General features: G+C 41.5%; 1 protein-coding gene across 2 annotated transcripts in view; it reads right to left on the bottom strand.

The window, feature by feature from the left end:
- LOC117511297 (endoplasmic reticulum mannosyl-oligosaccharide 1,2-alpha-mannosidase-like) overlaps nt 1-17471 on the bottom strand; it is a 69255-nt gene that overhangs the window by 19788 nt on the left and 31996 nt on the right. For both annotated transcript variants that reach the window (XM_034171323.1, XM_034171321.1), the window contains 5 exons: nt 15059-15183; nt 10615-10745; nt 7805-7911; nt 4173-4352; nt 3275-3423 (listed from right to left, as the gene is read on the bottom strand). In XM_034171323.1, the coding sequence (XP_034027214.1) occupies nt 3275-3423; nt 4173-4352; nt 7805-7911; nt 10615-10745; nt 15059-15183 (692 nt within the window). The remainder of the gene's footprint in view (nt 1-3274; nt 3424-4172; nt 4353-7804; nt 7912-10614; nt 10746-15058; nt 15184-17471) is intronic.

Genomic DNA, 17471 nt, shown 5'->3' with positions numbered 1-17471 from the left:
AATATGATGCCACAAGCTTGGTGCACCTATCTTTGGGCAGTTTTGTCCATTCTTCTTTGCAGCAGCTCTCAAACGCCATCAGGTTGGATGGGGAGCATCAGTGCACAGCCATTTTCAAGACCTTTACAGAGGTCAGAGATTTTCAATCAGATTCAGGTCTGGGCTCTGGCTAGGCCAATTAAGGACTTTCACAGAGTTGTCCTGAAGCCACTCCTTTGATATCTTGGCTGTGTGCTTAGGGTCATTGTCCTGCTGAAAGATGAACCGTCATCCCAGTCTGAGGTCAAGAGCGCTCTGGAGCAGGTTTTCATCCAGGATGTCTCTGTACATTGCTGCATTCATCTTTCCCTCAATCCTGACTAGTCTCCCAGTTCCTGCTGCTGAAAAACATCCCACAGCATGATGCTGCCACCACCATGCTTCACTGTAGGGATGGTGCCTGGTTTCCTCCAGACATGGTGCCTGGCATTCACACCAAAGAGTTCAATCTTTGTCTCATCAAACCAGAGAATTTTGTTTCTCATGGTCTGAGAGTCCTTCAGGAGTCTTTTCGCAAACTCTAGGTGAGCTGCCATGTGCCTTTTACTAAGGAGTGGCTTCCATCTGGCCACTCTACCATACAGGCCTGATTGGTGGATTGCTGCAGAGTTGGTTGTCCTACTGGAAGGTTCTCCTCTCTCCACAGAGGAATGCTGGAGCTCTGACAGAGTGACCATTAGGTTCTTGGTCACCTCCCTGACTAAGGCCCTTCTCCCCCGATTGCTCAGTTTAGACAGGTGGCCAGCTCTAGGAAGAGTCCTGGTGGATCTGAACTTCCATTTACAGATGATGGAGGCCACTGTGCTCACTGGGACCTTCAAAGCAGCAGAAATGGTTCTGTACCCTTCCCCAGATTTGTGCCTTGAGACAATCCTGTCTTTGAGGTCTACAAACAATTCTTTTGACTTCATGCTTGGTTTGTGCTCGGACTGTCAACTGTGGGACCTTATATGTAGACAGACGTGTGTCTTTCCAAATCATGTCCAATCAACTGAATTCACCCCAGGCGGACTACAGTTAAGCTGTAGAAACATCTCAAGGATGATCAATGGAAACAGGAGGCACCTGAGCTCAATTTTGAGTTCCATGGCAAACGCTGTGAATACTTACGTACGTGTGATTACCTTGGTTTTTATTTTTAATAAACTCACAAAAATTTCAATCTTTGTTCATGTTGTCATTATGGGGTGTTGTGAGGAGAATTTTAGGGGAAAAAAATAAATTTACTCCATAAGGCTGTAACATAAGAAAATGTGGAAACCGTGAGGTGCTGTGAACACTTACTGGATACACTGTACATTGATGGTGCTATGGTTAGTGAGGCAATCATCGGCATCAATTTGACTAGTTAGCGCTTAGCCTCGGCTCGTGTGTCATACATCACACTGACAAAGTGTGGAACCTTGGGGTAATTTTTAATCCTACATTGTCCTTTGTCCTCCACATTAGAAATATTCCGAGGACTGCTTTCATCCACCTGCGAAATATAGCTTAGATTCATCCCATCCTGTCTATGGCTGATGCTGAGACCCTGATCTCTTCTAGACTGGACTACTGCAATGTTCTATTTTCTGGTTTACTGCAGTCCAACTTTAGGGCTCTCCAATTGGTTCAAAATGCTGCTGCCAGACTTTTGACACGAAGCAGAAATTTTGACCACATTACACCCTTTTTGGCATCCCTTTACTGGCTTCCTGTCACAGTGAGATCAGATTTTAAGGTTCTGCTACTAGTCTATAAAATTGTTCACCGACTGGCACCTCCCTACGTAGCTGACCTAATTAAACCTTATGTACCGGCCTGGGCTTTGCGTTCTCAAGGTGCAGGACTACTTTGTGTCCCTAGGGTGAATAAGAAGACTGTAGGTCATAGAGCTTTGTCTCATTGTGCCCCGTTCTGTGGAATGATATCCCTGCATCAATAAAACAGATTCTGTAGAGACTTTCAAGTCCAGACTTAAAACGCACTTATTTTCCCTTTCGTATAGCTAGCATACTGGTATAGTATAGTTCTACGGTTTTTACTCTTAATACATTTTATTAGGAAACGGAGCGCGCCGCGGCCTCAACTTTATCTAAATTCTGAGTCTTTTAGTGAAGTTTAGGGCTAGTGGCCGGCGATCACCTTAGTATTTCCTGTTTATCTTGTTGTTTAATGCTGACAAATTATACTGTATTTCTTGTCTTTCTGATGCCTGATTCTGTTTTTTCTCTGTTTAAGATGCAACTCCATCCAGAGATGGGTGTGGTAGTTGTGCTGGAGACCCTCCTGTCCTATGTACCAGAAACATTTCCTGTATATTCGTTTTGTGAATTGTTCTGTAATTTATGTTTTGTAGCATGGCCCAAGCAGAGGGTTACCCCTTTGAGTCTGATCTGCTTGAGGTTTCTTCCTCAGAGGGAGTTTTTCTTTACCACTGTTGCTCTGGGGGTTAGTAAGATTAGACCTTATTTGTGTGAAGCGCCTTGAGGCAACTTTGTTGTGGTTTGGCGCTATATAAATCAAAATAAATTGAAGATTGAATTCAAATTGCAATACGCCAGTCGCAGTAGTTTTCAATACAAACACCCATGACACCTCCAAAGCAACTTGGTACCAAAGACTGGATCCTTGCGTACCACTAGAATGACCATGTCAAACGAGCGTTTACTTAGGGATACTCAGATGACGCATCGCTTGCTTTGAGAGGGAGAGGCAGCTTTGACATTTTTGCCATGTGGCGGGTTTCTCTATGCATGATCCAGCACATATGAGTCTGACTGTTGAAGACCCAATGGCTGGAGAAGGACAAGGGGATGCAGATAGATGGTTACTTTCGAGAGGTGGGGATGGACCAGTTGGCTGTCTGGGTGGTTGCCATCCAGGACCCAAGGCATGAACATGGCGACGCGTGACACCAGCACATGCTGCCAGACTTCACTTGACCTAAGCCACCACGTATTCAAGTCACCGCCCAGTCTGCAAAAATATGTGTTAAAAATCACTTGGCTACCTGACTACCTAGCTTCTTAGCCTTAGCTAGTTTGGTAGCTTAAACATAGGACAGTACATTCAATTCATCAGAACAGATCACACTGGTCTTGCCCACATTTTACCCCTTTATGAGTTGGCTCAGAGTCGAGCACTGTCAATATGGCGACACCCACAGCCACAACCAGATGAGCCTCAAACCCGCATTTCAGAAAACCTACGGGTGACATTGACTATGTGCACGCAATCGATGGTAGTGACTCACAGCCTTTTCCAGGAACAGACCGTCTCCAGTCAGGTGGTAGGTACTGAGCAGGCCTCCCAAGATGCGGATGGTGCTTTCAAACAAGTTGACGTCAACATTCTTGTTGAAGCTGAGTTCTGTGGCGACCCACGCCTTTGCTTCTTCAAATTCTGGCAGACAGCATGACAAATCTTTAGAAGCCTTGAAAATGTTAAAGTATACAAAGCATTTCATGACTGTGGTTTTGACTGTGTGCAGAAAAGAAAACAGTGACATTTGCTTTTGTAAGGTGCCAGTTTCATTTGAAGCACAAAACTGGCCCATATCCTCCAACTAATAGCAAACTGTGCAATACAGTGCTGCACTGATTAGAAATGTTCTTATATAAAAAGTTGGAAAATGTGTTTTCATCAACTGCCTGTAGTTAAAGCCAAAGTTAATATACAGTTGTAAAGGACACACTTTGGGCAGTGTCGGAATTAAAAGAATACCTGCAACTGTTTGTTTGCTTTGTTTTGTTTTTTTGTTGTTTTTTTTTTTAGGTGGAAGGAATATAACATTCTCATCATAAACAGACAAGGCACATCGCAAGCCCCTCAACCCCCCACACCCTCTACAAAACACCAATTAGTGTTAGTAGAATTAGTTTTATTGTTAAATTTTAAAATGTAACTAATTTGGGTCACTTTCACTGCTGAAAATTACAGCAAATTTAAAAATATGAATTTTTCCATAGATTTTATGTCATCAAACTTTTCTTAAAAAAAAAAAAAAAAAAACATCCATCCATCCATCTTCTACCGCTTAGTCCAATTAAGGGTCGCGGGGGGCTGGAGCCTATCCCAACTTTTCTTTAATACTTCCTATTACATTTCATAAAACATGTAGGTTTCTTGTACAAGCTAGTATATGATATTACCTGCTTTCAGCCCAAGAATCCACATGGTATCCAGGGCATCAATCAGGGTCAAACCAAGGCCAAACCACTCACTGTAGGACTTGGAGATGGGCCTTAGCTCATCATGACCCCAAGCAAAGTCTTTATAGCCCTTCCACGCATGTCTGAAAGCATCACGCACGGCTTCCAGCCGGCTAGTGTCTGCAAAACACAACACACAAAATACTACTATAATAATTCACCTGTATGACACTTTGCAGAAGATTTTTACAAAGTGCTTTACAACATCATTATAATAAAAACAACTGATGTTAAAACACACACACTCAAAATAACGACTATGAACCACAGTAATAAAAGAAATAAAAATGTACACACTCAAGAATAAAATACAAACTTTAACCCTCACACATTTGATTGGTCCACACATGCAGGAACGCCACAAAAACTAAATTATATAATAAGGCCACAGGTAACCAATTATTAACATCTGAGATGTGTTTTAGTTCTTAATTTATAAAGAACAGAAGATGACTAATGTCAACAGGCAGATTAATCTGTACGGAAAGTTACATAATATGAGAAAGACCTTAAGCCTGCTGAGATACCAGTTTACTATCTCACCCAAGTCAATAGACCAATACAAAAACCTGATGTCAGAGAATGAAAAGTTTCCACTTAAAATGATTTCAAGGAGTCAGATTCTGCAAAACCATCTTTTATTCATCTTGTACACTAATGTACAAATCAGGTTTTGTGTTAAAAATTCCCCCAATGTCCCATAATTCTGTGACTGTGTATGTAAAAACTGCCCCAATATAAGTTAAATTCAAGCCACATTAGACTTCTGTAGCATATGCATGGAACTGTATTTCTGGACTCCTGCTAGCTCTGTGAGACATGCCCACTGACCGGTGTTTGCTCCATGGGACACACCCACACACGCTCTGTGGGAGAGAGAGAGAGACACGCCCACTCTGTGAAGGAAGAGGGGGCATGGTCGGCAGCAGCTCCTTTGCATTTAAAGGTGTCATAGTTTACACATTTTCAGCCAATACAATACAAGCCAACACGTGTCTTAAAAAGTAAACTCACTTTATATCCCTCAGCTGAAATTGAAATCAAAAGTTGAAAATAAACTGAAACGTTTGACCAAATTTCTGAACACACCCTCCATTAACCCTCTGCGGTCCATGGATGTGCCAACAAGTTCAAGTCTGCTTTTCATCATATTTGTATTCATAGATCAGTGACTGAATGTCAGAGACTTCATTAGACCACTTCCCGAAACTACAAAGTCTCATCTGTAGTTTCCACCTTCCCTCCAGACAATCTTTGACTCACAGCCAATCCTAGAGGCCTGAGAAGATCACATGGGTCCCTTATAAAATGCAAAAGAAGACTACATCAATCTGAAAACATTTTTAAATTACTTTTAGAAAGAAAATATTGTGGAAAAACATGAGTGGAGGGATGGAGCAATCATGAGAATAGTGCAAATTGGATGTAATGGTTTTCATCACTAAAGGACTTTATTCATTCAAAAAAGAGTGACTGCAGACATTAGGTTTCAAGCTGGAACCCATGAGTGAGTTTATTTTACAAATGTTCTATTGGAAGGTAACAGGTCTCTGCTTTGTGGTTCCCAGTGGACAGCGCTGCTGCAACATAAAATCTTTTTCACATGTTCCACTAACTATTGTGACTGAAAGACTTTGGTAAACATATCAAGGCCATGGGCCAAAACGTTGATTAATAAAGTATAAAAGAGATTGGAGTGTGCATTTAGTTTATTTTCCTATCCAGCACTGCTATCTGGGTATGCATTTTTTCCCTATTTAATTACAAACCCATTTCTAACACCGAAACAGTTAATAAGGTGTATATTCACTAAAGATCTGAACAATTTCTAAAAATGTATTTCAGATTTAGATCAAAATTATATGTATAAACATTGGTCTAGAAAAATATCTGTTTCACATTCAGAAAGTTGAAATTCTTCTGAACATTTTTATGTGTAACACATGGGCATTCAACGGGAAATTACTGAAGGTAAGGTATAATTGAGAAAATGCCCTTGGACCCCAGAGGGTTAAAGAAACAAAATAAAAATTTGCAGCCTGACCCCCCCCAAAACTTCAGGGTTATTTTTCACTACAAACTTTAATATCTGTTTTTAAGCCAGCTGATGACCAAAATTAGCTTCCTTAAAAGGTACCTTTAAGTTACAGTTGTGCTTAACAGATGTCAGATTTTAAAATCAGCATCAGAATAAACCTCTTCTCACTTCACTTAAAGTGCACAGCAAAAATAAATAAAATAATTTCTGACAAATAATGGTAATGAAATAAGGATTCAAAGGAATTTTATTGTCATATGCACAGAAGAACATGTTCCCTGCACAATGAAATGTGTCTACTGCATTTAACCCATCCTAATTGCCAGCAGGAGCAGAAGTCGCCATTAGGCGCCCGGGGACCAGCTCCAGATGTACATCCCTGCCTTGGTCAACAGCAGGGCTGAGCAAACCAAGACCGACCCATAACACACGACACACACATAACACACAACACACATAGGCCGGCCCGGTACATAAACATATAAAAAAGCACACACAAGGTAAGGAAGAGAAAAAAAAAAACCCTCAAGGTTGCTGCCTTTGAGAAGCCACAACAATGAGGAAAAAACTCTTATCAGCACAGAGAACAGTAAACACACACACAAACAAGAACACAGGACAACAGCCAAGATTTGAAACTCCAGTTTATCAGAACACTCCAGTAGCAGCCCTTTTTGTCGCTAAACAACGGCCATGACTGAATCCTGGAAGGGAGGGGGGGTTCAGCTCTCAGCAGTCACTGTTCACAGTCAACGTCAGAGCTGGAGAAGTTGAGGGAGGGGGAGACCGGGGAAGCGAGGCTTGAGTGTTTAATCTTCTTGGAGGTTTTTTAATCGCAGCAGCCTTGAAGTGCAGCTGTCTTGGGGAAGCCAAATGAATGTCTGAAAGACGCCTGAAAGATTCCACAGTTCTGAGAACAAAGTGGCTCTCAATGCATCTGAATGTAGAAAGGATGTGGTCATTACTGACGGTCAAGGCGGTTTTCCAGCGCTGCAATCCTCCCAGAGATGGTTTCCAACATGCGGTTAATACCCGCCGACTGAGCAGTCACTGTCCTTCCAATCGAATCAATCAAGTGGGGCAATCTGGACGGCCCAATCAAAACAACCTCCACTTTTTTAATTTTCCAGTAAACCAGCGCTATGCCCGCACCACACAACAGAAAGCCGGTCACTCCCAAGCCAAATAGATACATATCTTCGACGTCCTCCACAGACAGCGTGTAAAGGCACATGACCTGCCATCTCCTCCACGAGTCCATCACGTAGCCCATCACATGCGTCCCGGCAGGACAGGTCGGGTCCTCCGCCCCCGAATGTCTTGTAGAAAAAACAGTGTCAATTGTGTTCAGGGACCACTTTAACAAATCCATTTTTGTCGCTTTTCAGAAGAGCAAAAACTGGAGCCTCACAGACAACACGCCACAGAAGCAGGAAAGATAAGGAGGGTGGGAGAGAAGAGAAAATGCGTCCGTCTCGGCCGAGTGCAAGCTGGCAAAAAAAATAAAAAAATAAAAAACAATAAAAAAAATAACCTGCGTCTTTGGGTAATTTGGCTCGTTGATTAGTAGGTGAATCCTTATTTTCCCCATCTTTGACATCCTCTACAGCTCGGTTTGCGTCTATTACTGTCCCACGCCACCTGAGAGTGAGCAGAGAAAAAAAAAAAAAAAAACAGTAAGATCACAGGACTATCATGCAAACATCACTCCAAGTCCAGTACTCACTTACAACCGCATGGACTGGGACAATGTTGATTAATGCTATGTTCACATTTGGCAGTTGAAAAACAGTCATCCCGGTGTCGCTGCCCAAACAGCCCCCCCCCCCCCCCCCCCAAAAAAAAAACAAAAAAAAACAGCCCCCCCTGCCTTCCATGCACATGCATCATTTCTGTGTGTCAGCCGTGGTTCACCTATTATCACCTCGTTTCTGCTTCAAACTTCCTCCAGTCATCATCTATCTCAGCGACAGATATCTGAAGCTTTTGTACAACGATCATTTCTACATAAATTCAGCATTATTTCATCAGAAAAGATGGAGGAAGTGATCAGAGTGCCGTAGCCACTGTTGCTGCGCCTCTGTCATTTTAAAGCGTCAGTAGCAACTTTCTGCTTAAAAGTGACTTTAAAATGATTTAAGAGGTTTTATCTTGTCATCTGATGATTAATGATCACATTATTCCCTTTAATCTCTTTGGGTGTAGAGAGTCCGTGTCAGACGAGCTGCTGTGTGCTGCTAGAGAAAGCTTTGGAGTAGAGTTCACTGTGAAAGCGTGATGTTATATTTCTTCACTGATTGTGCACGTCCTGGCAGAGTGAGAAACTGTACAACAGAACATATTTTCACCCTCAGCACCCTAAATGACAACCAAATAAACAAAAACAAGGGCAAACTATTCTCCTGTTTTGCAGGTTTCAAAAAAAGCATTTGACTCAATTTGGCACAACGGTCTGCTGTACAAACTGTTGGAAAGTGGGATTGGAGCAAAAACATATATCATAAAGTCAAAGTACACAAACAGGTGTGCCATGAACTTGGCAAAAAAAAAAAAAAAAAAACAGACTTCTTTCTCCAAAGCAGGGGGGTCAGAAAGGGATGCAGTTTGAGCCCAACCCTCTTCAACATATACATCTATGAATGGGCCAAATCATTAGAACAGTCGGCAGCACCGGTGTCACAGAAATCAAATGTTTTTGGGAAATGACCTGGTGTTGCTGTCTCCAACCAAAGAAGGGCTACAACAACTTGACCTTCTACACAATTTCTCCCAAATCTGGGCCTTGACAGTGAATCTAACCAAGAAAAAAAATTATGATATTCCAAAAAGGACCCAGCCTCCAGTCACACAAATGTAATTTCTACCTGGATAAGATGGTCCTAAAACAAACAAAAAACTACACCTACCTCAAAATAAACATCAGCACCACAGGCAATTTCAACAAAGCTCTAAATAACCTGAGAGACGAGACAAGAAGGGCTTTTTATACCATCAAAAAGAACATCAAAGTAGACATCCCAATTCAAATCTGGCTCACAATATTGGATTCTGTCACAGAACCTATTTCTCTTTAAAACTGAAGGCTGGGCCCACTTGCCAATCAGGATTTTGTAAAATGGGATAAACACCAAATTGAGACTCTGCATGCAGAATTCTGTAAATCCATCCTCCATGTCCAATGGAAAACACCAATATAACACATTTTATAGTATATTTTTACACAGAAAGCACAATTTTTACTATTATTTAAAATCCTATATCTCCTGTTAACATATTTATTTACTGTAGACTATTAACTGTATCTGTATCTTGTTAATTTTTTATTTTTTGCTCTATGTAACACTTGTGTTGACAATGTAAACATGTTCCTCATATCAATAAAGCTCCACTGAAATGAGAAATGAAACTGAGAAACAAGCAGGGTAGAGGGGCAGAGCGAGAGAGACAGGAACAGAGAGAGCAATCACATATGTGAGACAGGCAGAGAGAGAGAGAGAGAGAGAGAGAGAGAGAGAGAGAGAGAGAGAGAGAGAGAGAGAGAGAGAGAGAGAGAGAGAGAGAGAGAGAGAGAGAGCGATCTGAGATAAACTCGGTTCATTTCTGGATTGTCGCTTTCTTGACATGGATTCACGGATTGCATAAGAACAAATCCACAGAGAGCCACGGGGAAGGAGGTGCCAACAATGAGTTATTTTTACAACAGTTTTGTGACATAAGCACTCCCAAGCTGTAGGGAGAGTGCCGTAGAGAAGAGTGCGACCAAAAAGAGAAAAAAAAAACAAAAAAAAAAAAAACAGATGAAACAGCAGAAAAACTGACCAAACGTACATAGTTTTCCTTTAAATAAATAATCTCTTTCCTACTTGTTGAAGATAAACAACATCCAGTTTGTACTTCTTGTTGTGGCAAGCTGCACAAGTTGAAAATTTGTAACTTTTGACACTTAGTGTCATTGCAGTACATGGTTCCCACTTTCACAGCCAGAGGTGGTGAAATTTTTCTGTCAACGTCTCATTGAAAACATTCAGTTTACAGTCCAATGCTTAAAGCCAGCATGTGACTGCAGCATAAGTGACTTGTGCAAGGACAGAATCAAACCCAGGTCTACATACTGGTAGCCCTTGTTCACGTGCCATTGTTGACCTTTGAGAGAGCACTCGATCACCATGATCTGAATCGCTGTTGATGATGGAGGAACAATGTCTGCACACTAACCAGTTGAATGTGGAACATTAGCACTGATTAAACAATTTCTCAATAAAACGTTCGCCTCCACAACTTCTACCTGGGTTACTCCTTGTGCTACTTATCACTTAAGCTGCAGTGGAATCACACAAGACCCACCTGATGGCGCCCTCATCTCTGTCTTCTTTTTTGCCGTCAGCCACATCGTCCATCAGCGTATCTGAAGCATTTCCTCTCTTCTGAAGGCGATTCTGCAGGACAGGTGGTCCTCTCTTATTAGGTAATCGCCTCTGTGACAAACAGTTACACGCACAGGAAACCTCTGTAACCACTCAAATCCTCATTTTCACCAAATGTTAACTTAGAATAAAGCCAGAATGATCTTTGGTACTCAAGTTCATGCTATGACAAACTCAATCAATCAATCAATTTTTTTTTTATATAGCGCCAAATCACAACAAACAGTTGCCCCAAGGCGCTTTATATTGTAAGGCAAGGCCATACAATAATTATGTAAAACCCCAACGGTCAAAACGACCCCCTGTGAGCAAGCACTTGGCTACAGTGGGAAGGAAAAACTCCCTTTTAACAGGAAGAAACCTCCAGCAGAACCAGGCTCAGGGAGGGGCAGTCTTCTGCTGGGACTGGTTAGGGCTGAGGGAGAGAACCAGGAAAAAGACATGCTGTGGAGGGGAGCAGAGATCGATCACTAATGATTAAATGCAGAGTGGTGCATACAGAGCAAAAAGAGAAAGAAACAGTGCATCATGGGAACCCCCCAGCAGTCTACGTCTATAGCAGCATAACTAAGGGATGGTTCAGGGTCACCTGATCCAGCCCTAACTATAAGCTTTAGCAAAAAGGAAAGTTTTAAGCCTAATCTTAAAAGTAGAGAGGGTGTCTGTCTCCCTGATCTGAATTGGGAGCTGGTTCCACAGGAGAGGAGCCTGAAAGCTGAAGGCTCTGCCTCCCATTCTACTCTTACAAACCCTAGGAACTACAAGTAAGCCTGCAGTCTGAGAGCGAAGCGCTCTATTGGGGTGATATGGTACTACGAGGTCCCTAAGATAAGATGGGACCTGATTATTCAAAACCTTATAAGTAAGAAGAAGAATTTTAAATTCTATTCTAGAATTAACAGGAAGCCAATGAAGAGAGGCCAATATGGGTGAGATATGCTCTCTCCTTCTAGTCCCCGTTAGTACTCTAGCTGCAGCATTTTGAATTAACTGAAGGCTTTTTAGGGAACTTTTAGGACAACCTGATAATAATGAATTACAATAGTCCAGCCTAGAGGAAATAAATGCATGAATTAGTTTTTCAGCATCACTCTGAGACAAGACCTTTCTAATTTTAGAGATATTGCGTAAATGCAAAAAAGCAGTCCTACATATTTGTTTAATATACGCTTTGAATGACATATCCTGATAAAAATGACTCCAAGATTTCTCACAGTATTACTAGAGGTCAGGGTAATGCCATCCAGAGTAAGGATCTGGTTAGACACCATGTTTCTAAGATTTGTGGGGCCAAGTACAATAACTTCAGTTTTATCTGAGTTTAAAAGCAGGAAATTAGAGGTCATCCATGTCTTTATGTCTGTAAGACAATCCTGCAGTTTAGCTAATTGGTGTGTGTCCTCTGGCTTCATGGATAGATAAAGCTGGGTATCATCTGCGTAACAATGAAAATTTAAGCAATGCTGTCTAATAATACTGCCTAAGGGAAGCATGTATAAAGTGAATAAAACTGGTCCTAGCACAGAACCTTGTGGAACTCCATAACTGAGATGTGAATCAATTTGACAATGGACCATGTCAGCTGATCTCTACACAGTTTACATTTCAGCCAACTAATGATTTACCAACAGGGTTTAGTGCACAATCTGTTTCACCCATTTACATTTGGCACAAGTAGTTCAAAATACTCACTGCTGCACAAAAGACACTGCCATCTTGAAGCAGGCAATGTTTACTGACTAGTTAAAAGTTAGTCATAAAATCATTTTGGATTAATCGAGGAAGGTACAGTGCATCTGGAAAGTATTCACAGCACATATACAAAACTTAGAAATCACATGTACATAAATATTCAGTTTTGCCATGAAGCACTAAATTGAGTTCAGGTGACTCCTGTTTCCACTGATCATCACTGAGATGTTTCTACAAGTTAACTGGAGTCCACCTGAGGTAAATTCAGTTGACTGGACATGATTTGAAAAGACACACACCTGTCTACATATAAGGTCCCACAGTGGACAGTCAGAGCACAAACCAAGCATGAAGTCAAAGGAATTGTCTGTAGACTACGCATGTGAATCTCATCACTGACAATGATTCGATATGCATCTCGATTCACAACCAGCAATACGATCCCGTTCCCCATTCGATTTGATATGTAGTATTTGATGGCGATTCAATTCCTCACGATGCGATTCAACATGATGCAAAGAAATTATACCTAAAATGTAAATAGAAAAGAAGCTGCAATTCAGTATGGTACTATGATATTCTTCTTCCGATTCTACTAGAGGCAGAGGATTTGTTTTACTCCTTATAAGCAGAAAATTTACCAGATTCAACATTAAGGCACAGGAATCAGTTCCCTTGATACACTCACATTGCGCACATTTGTATCTAGATACCGATTCATCTCAATTAATCTCCACATGCCTACTGTAGGCCTCTGAGAAAAGGACTGTCTCAGGGCACAAATCTGGAGAGGGGAACGGAAACATTTCTGCTGACTTTGAAAGTCCCAATGAGAACAGTGGCCTCCATCATCCATAAACAGAAGTTCAGATCCACCAGGACACTTCCTAAAGCTGGCCGCCCGTCTAAATTGAGCAATCAGGGGAGACGGGCCTTAGTCAGGTGATGTAGGTAAATCCATAACAGAAACACGAATGTGATTGAGGCACTTTTAATTGAGCTATAATGCAAAATGTGCAGCAAATAAGTGATTTGGGCACATTTGATCAAGATATAATTGTGTCTGATGATTTGCGGATGTTCATGATGGATTTTACGGTCGCAAATTGAGTTTTACCGGCTCAGCTAACGTGTCACCGGTAAAACTCAATTTGTGACATTAAAATCCAGCATGAACGTCTGCAAATCATCAGACACAACAGAGTTATTCCCATTCTAATCCAATTCCATTATTTGCATGGTTTATTTTTCTGTAAGTAATTCGGTTGGTGAATTGTTGTGAAAGGGTGTGGGCGGCTCATCAAAGCTTACCGTATCAAGAGCGTCATCATACCAAACAGGAAATTCTGTGAGCAGACCCACAGATTTCTCCATCTTATCAACTGCGTTCAGTTAAATCCACAGTAAATCCATCAATCAATCCAGTTAAATAAATTATATCCACTCATTTCGGCATCGTCGTTGCTGCACTAGCTTCTGTCACTCTCAGCTGATGACACCATTATTGATACCTGCAAAACACTGTCATGGCGCAGAGTTCTACATCAAATGTGAAACAGTCGAATATTCTGCCACAGTCTACTCGATACTTTATGGTCTGAAATCTCACATGATTAACCAATCAGATTTGTGGAACAAATGTAATTGGATTAGAATGCATACATTAAATGGGGTTTTCAATATCAAATTAAATGAACACAAAATCTGTAATATGGATCAGATCCGGATCAAACTTTGTCAGTCAACAAAGGTTGCCATCCTACATAACACTCTAAAATACGAAAGAAATTGAATCTTTGACAGTTGTGAATTTTTGAAAATTCTTTCAATGTTAAAATAGGGATTTTTCCAATTTCCCAAGATTAATTAATTTAATAATTAATTTATTTCCTATCTTTGACTTTTGACCCTGAAAATTGAAAATGAGTTTTTTCCTATTAGGATATGAATCCTCTGTGAAAATTTTAATCACAATATATGAACAATTGTGGGTTACAGGCTGTTCACAAACAGACAAACAGGGGTGAAAACATATTATAGGCACCAAAAATGATGCCGAGGGGTTTTGTTTGTTTTTAAGCATTACATTAACATACAGCCTTTCCTAATGACAGCATTTCTACTGTATGATGACCTTGAACTGCGACGAAATAAAGAAAACTGAGGAGTTTGATGTTAACACCAAACATCAAGAAACGCAGATTAATGTTGGCACATGAAAACAAAAATCCCACACTGTGTTAACAGGTTATAAATTCCAAGCTTCTTCAAAACTGCCCTTTCTGGTACTGTATGTGGTACCACCCCCAGTGGTAAAAAATAAATAAATAAAAAATACAAGGAGACACACAGCTGTTCGTGCATGTCAGTCAAGGCTGTGCACACGTGCAAATTAACAACCTGAAGAAACAACAGTTGTAAAAATAAATAATTAAAATATATCGACACACCAAAGCACTGGAATTTATGTTTGGCACACCAGCTTTCCCTTAAATCAATTATAGGATTTTGCATAGCAAATACTTCCACAATTTTTTAAAAATCTCATCCTGTTCATTTAAGTTTGATGTCAGCTGTGCTCATAGGTTTGGCCCTATAGCATATAATCAGAACCTTGTATAGAATTAGAAACCCAGTGAGCGTTTATGTAACAGAACCTGTAATATCAAAACCTGGGAAAGTGTTTCTGTCAGCGCTGGTTGAATCTGTTTAATAGGCTCAGGTAGCAAATGAGGAACCACAGGCCTCTGGATACTGGTACTTCCTCCTTCTGTCTCCTGGTCTCCACTCGTAAGGCCTAAATGCACACATAAATAACAATAAGGAATTGATAAGGTGGTATAAAAATACTTTCAACATTGTACGAAGGTCGGCTTCATCCAGTTACACAGACACATGAACTAACATTGTGCTTCAAATCGCTTTTCTTCCCAAATTAATGCTGATTCATTGAAGAGTTCTTCCTGTTAGGCAAACTATGTTAACTTATGAGCCTGTCACGCTCTGACAATTTAGCCTGCGTATGCCGCCATATTAAAAATTTGGCGAATACACTGGCTATGTCAAATACGGTGCATCTGGAAAGTATTCATAGCGCTTCACTTTTTCCACAGTTATGTTACTGCCTTATTCCAAAATACACTCAACAAAAATATAAATGCAACACTTTTGGTTTTGCTCCCATTTTGTATGAGATCCGTCTAAGATCCCGTACTCTGACGTGAACATTTGGAAAGGTACAGCTCACCCCCCTCACTGGACCTCCGACAGCACTGTGGCCGAGGTTACAAGCATCCAGCTGGAGTTCAGAGAGCTCAGCCGCCTCACCCAGGATCCACAGTATCAGGTACTCACTTGACAAGTACACTCAACAAACATATAAACGCAACATCTGGAAAGTATTCATAGCGCTTCACTTTTTCCACATTGTTATGTTACTGCCTTATTCCAAAATACACTCAACAAAAATATAAATGCAACACTTTTGGTTTTGCTCCCATTTTGTATGAGATGAACTCAAAGATCTAAAACTTTTTCCACATACACAATATCACCATTTCCCTCAAATATTGTTCACAAACCAGTCTAAATCTGTGATAGTGAGCACTTCTCCTTTGCTGAGATAATCCATCCCACCTCCCAGGTGTGCCATATCAAGATGCTGATTAGACACCATGATTAGTGCACAAGTGTGCCTTAGACTGCCCACAATAAAAGGCCACTCTGAAAGGTGCAGTTTTATCACACAGCACAATGCCACAGATGTCGCAAGATTTGAGGGAGCGTGCAATTGGCATGCTGACAGCAGGAATGTCAACCAGAGCTGTTGCTCGTGTATTGAATGTCCATTTCTCTACCATAAGCCGTCTCCAAAGGCGTTTCAGAGAATTTGGCAGTACATCCAACCAGCCTCACAACCGCAGACCACGTGTAACCACACCAGCCCAGGACCTCCACATCCAGCATGTTCACCTCCAAGATCGTCTGAGACCAGCCACTCGGACAGCTTCTGAAACAATCGGTTTGCATAACCAAAGAATTTCTGCACAAACTGTCAGAAACCGTCTCAGGGAAGCTCATCTGCATGCTCGTCGTCCTCATCAGGGTCTCGACCTGACTCCAGTTCGTCATCGTAACCGACTTGAGTGGGCAAATGCTCACATTCGCTGGTGTTTGGCACGTTGGAGAGGTGTTCTCTTCACGGATGAATCCCGGTTCACACTGTTCAGGGCAGATGGCAGACAGCGTGTGTGGCGTCGTGTGAGTGAGCGGTTTTCTGATGTCAATGTTGTGGATCGAGTGGCCCATGGTGGCGGTGGGGTTATGGTATGGGCAGGTGTCTGTTATGGACGAAGAACACAGGTGCATTTTATTGATGGCATTTTGAATGCACAGAGATACCGTGACGAGATCCTGAGGCCCATTGTTGTGCCATACATCCAAGAACATCACCTCATGTTGCAGCAGGATAATGCACGGCCCCATGTTGCAAGGATCTGTACACAATTCTTGGAAGCTGAAAATGTCCCAGTTCTTGCATGGCCGGCATACTCACCGGACATGTCACCCACTGAGCATGTTTTGGATGCTCTGGACCGGCGTATACGACAGCGTGTACCAGTTCCTGCCAATATCCAGCAACTTCGCACAGCCATTGAAGAGGAGTGGACCAACATTCCACAGGCCACAATTGACAACCTGATCAACTCTATGCGAAGGAGATGTGTTGCACTGCATGAAGCAAATGGTGGTCACACCAGATACTGACTGGTATCCCCCCCTCCCCCAATAAAACAAAACTGCACCTTTCAGAGTGGCCTTTTATTGTGGACAGTCTAAGGCACACGTGCACTAATCATGGTGTCTAATCAGCATCTTGATATGGCACACCTGTGAGGTGGGATGGATTATCTCAGCAAAGGAGAAGTGCTCACTATCACAGATTTAGACTGGTTTGTGAACAATATTTGAGGGAAATGGTGATATTGTGTATGTGGAAAAAGTTTTAGATCTTTGAGTTCATCTCATACAAAATGGGAGCAAGTGTAGATTAAATTCAAGGTTTTTCCCCATCACAATTCTACA

Source organism: Thalassophryne amazonica, chromosome 5, assembly GCF_902500255.1.
Source record: "Thalassophryne amazonica chromosome 5, fThaAma1.1, whole genome shotgun sequence".
Lineage (NCBI taxonomy): Eukaryota > Metazoa > Chordata > Actinopteri > Batrachoidiformes > Batrachoididae > Thalassophryne > Thalassophryne amazonica.
Note: the sequence above shows the minus strand (reverse complement) of the source record. Positions and strands in the feature narration are given on the sequence as shown.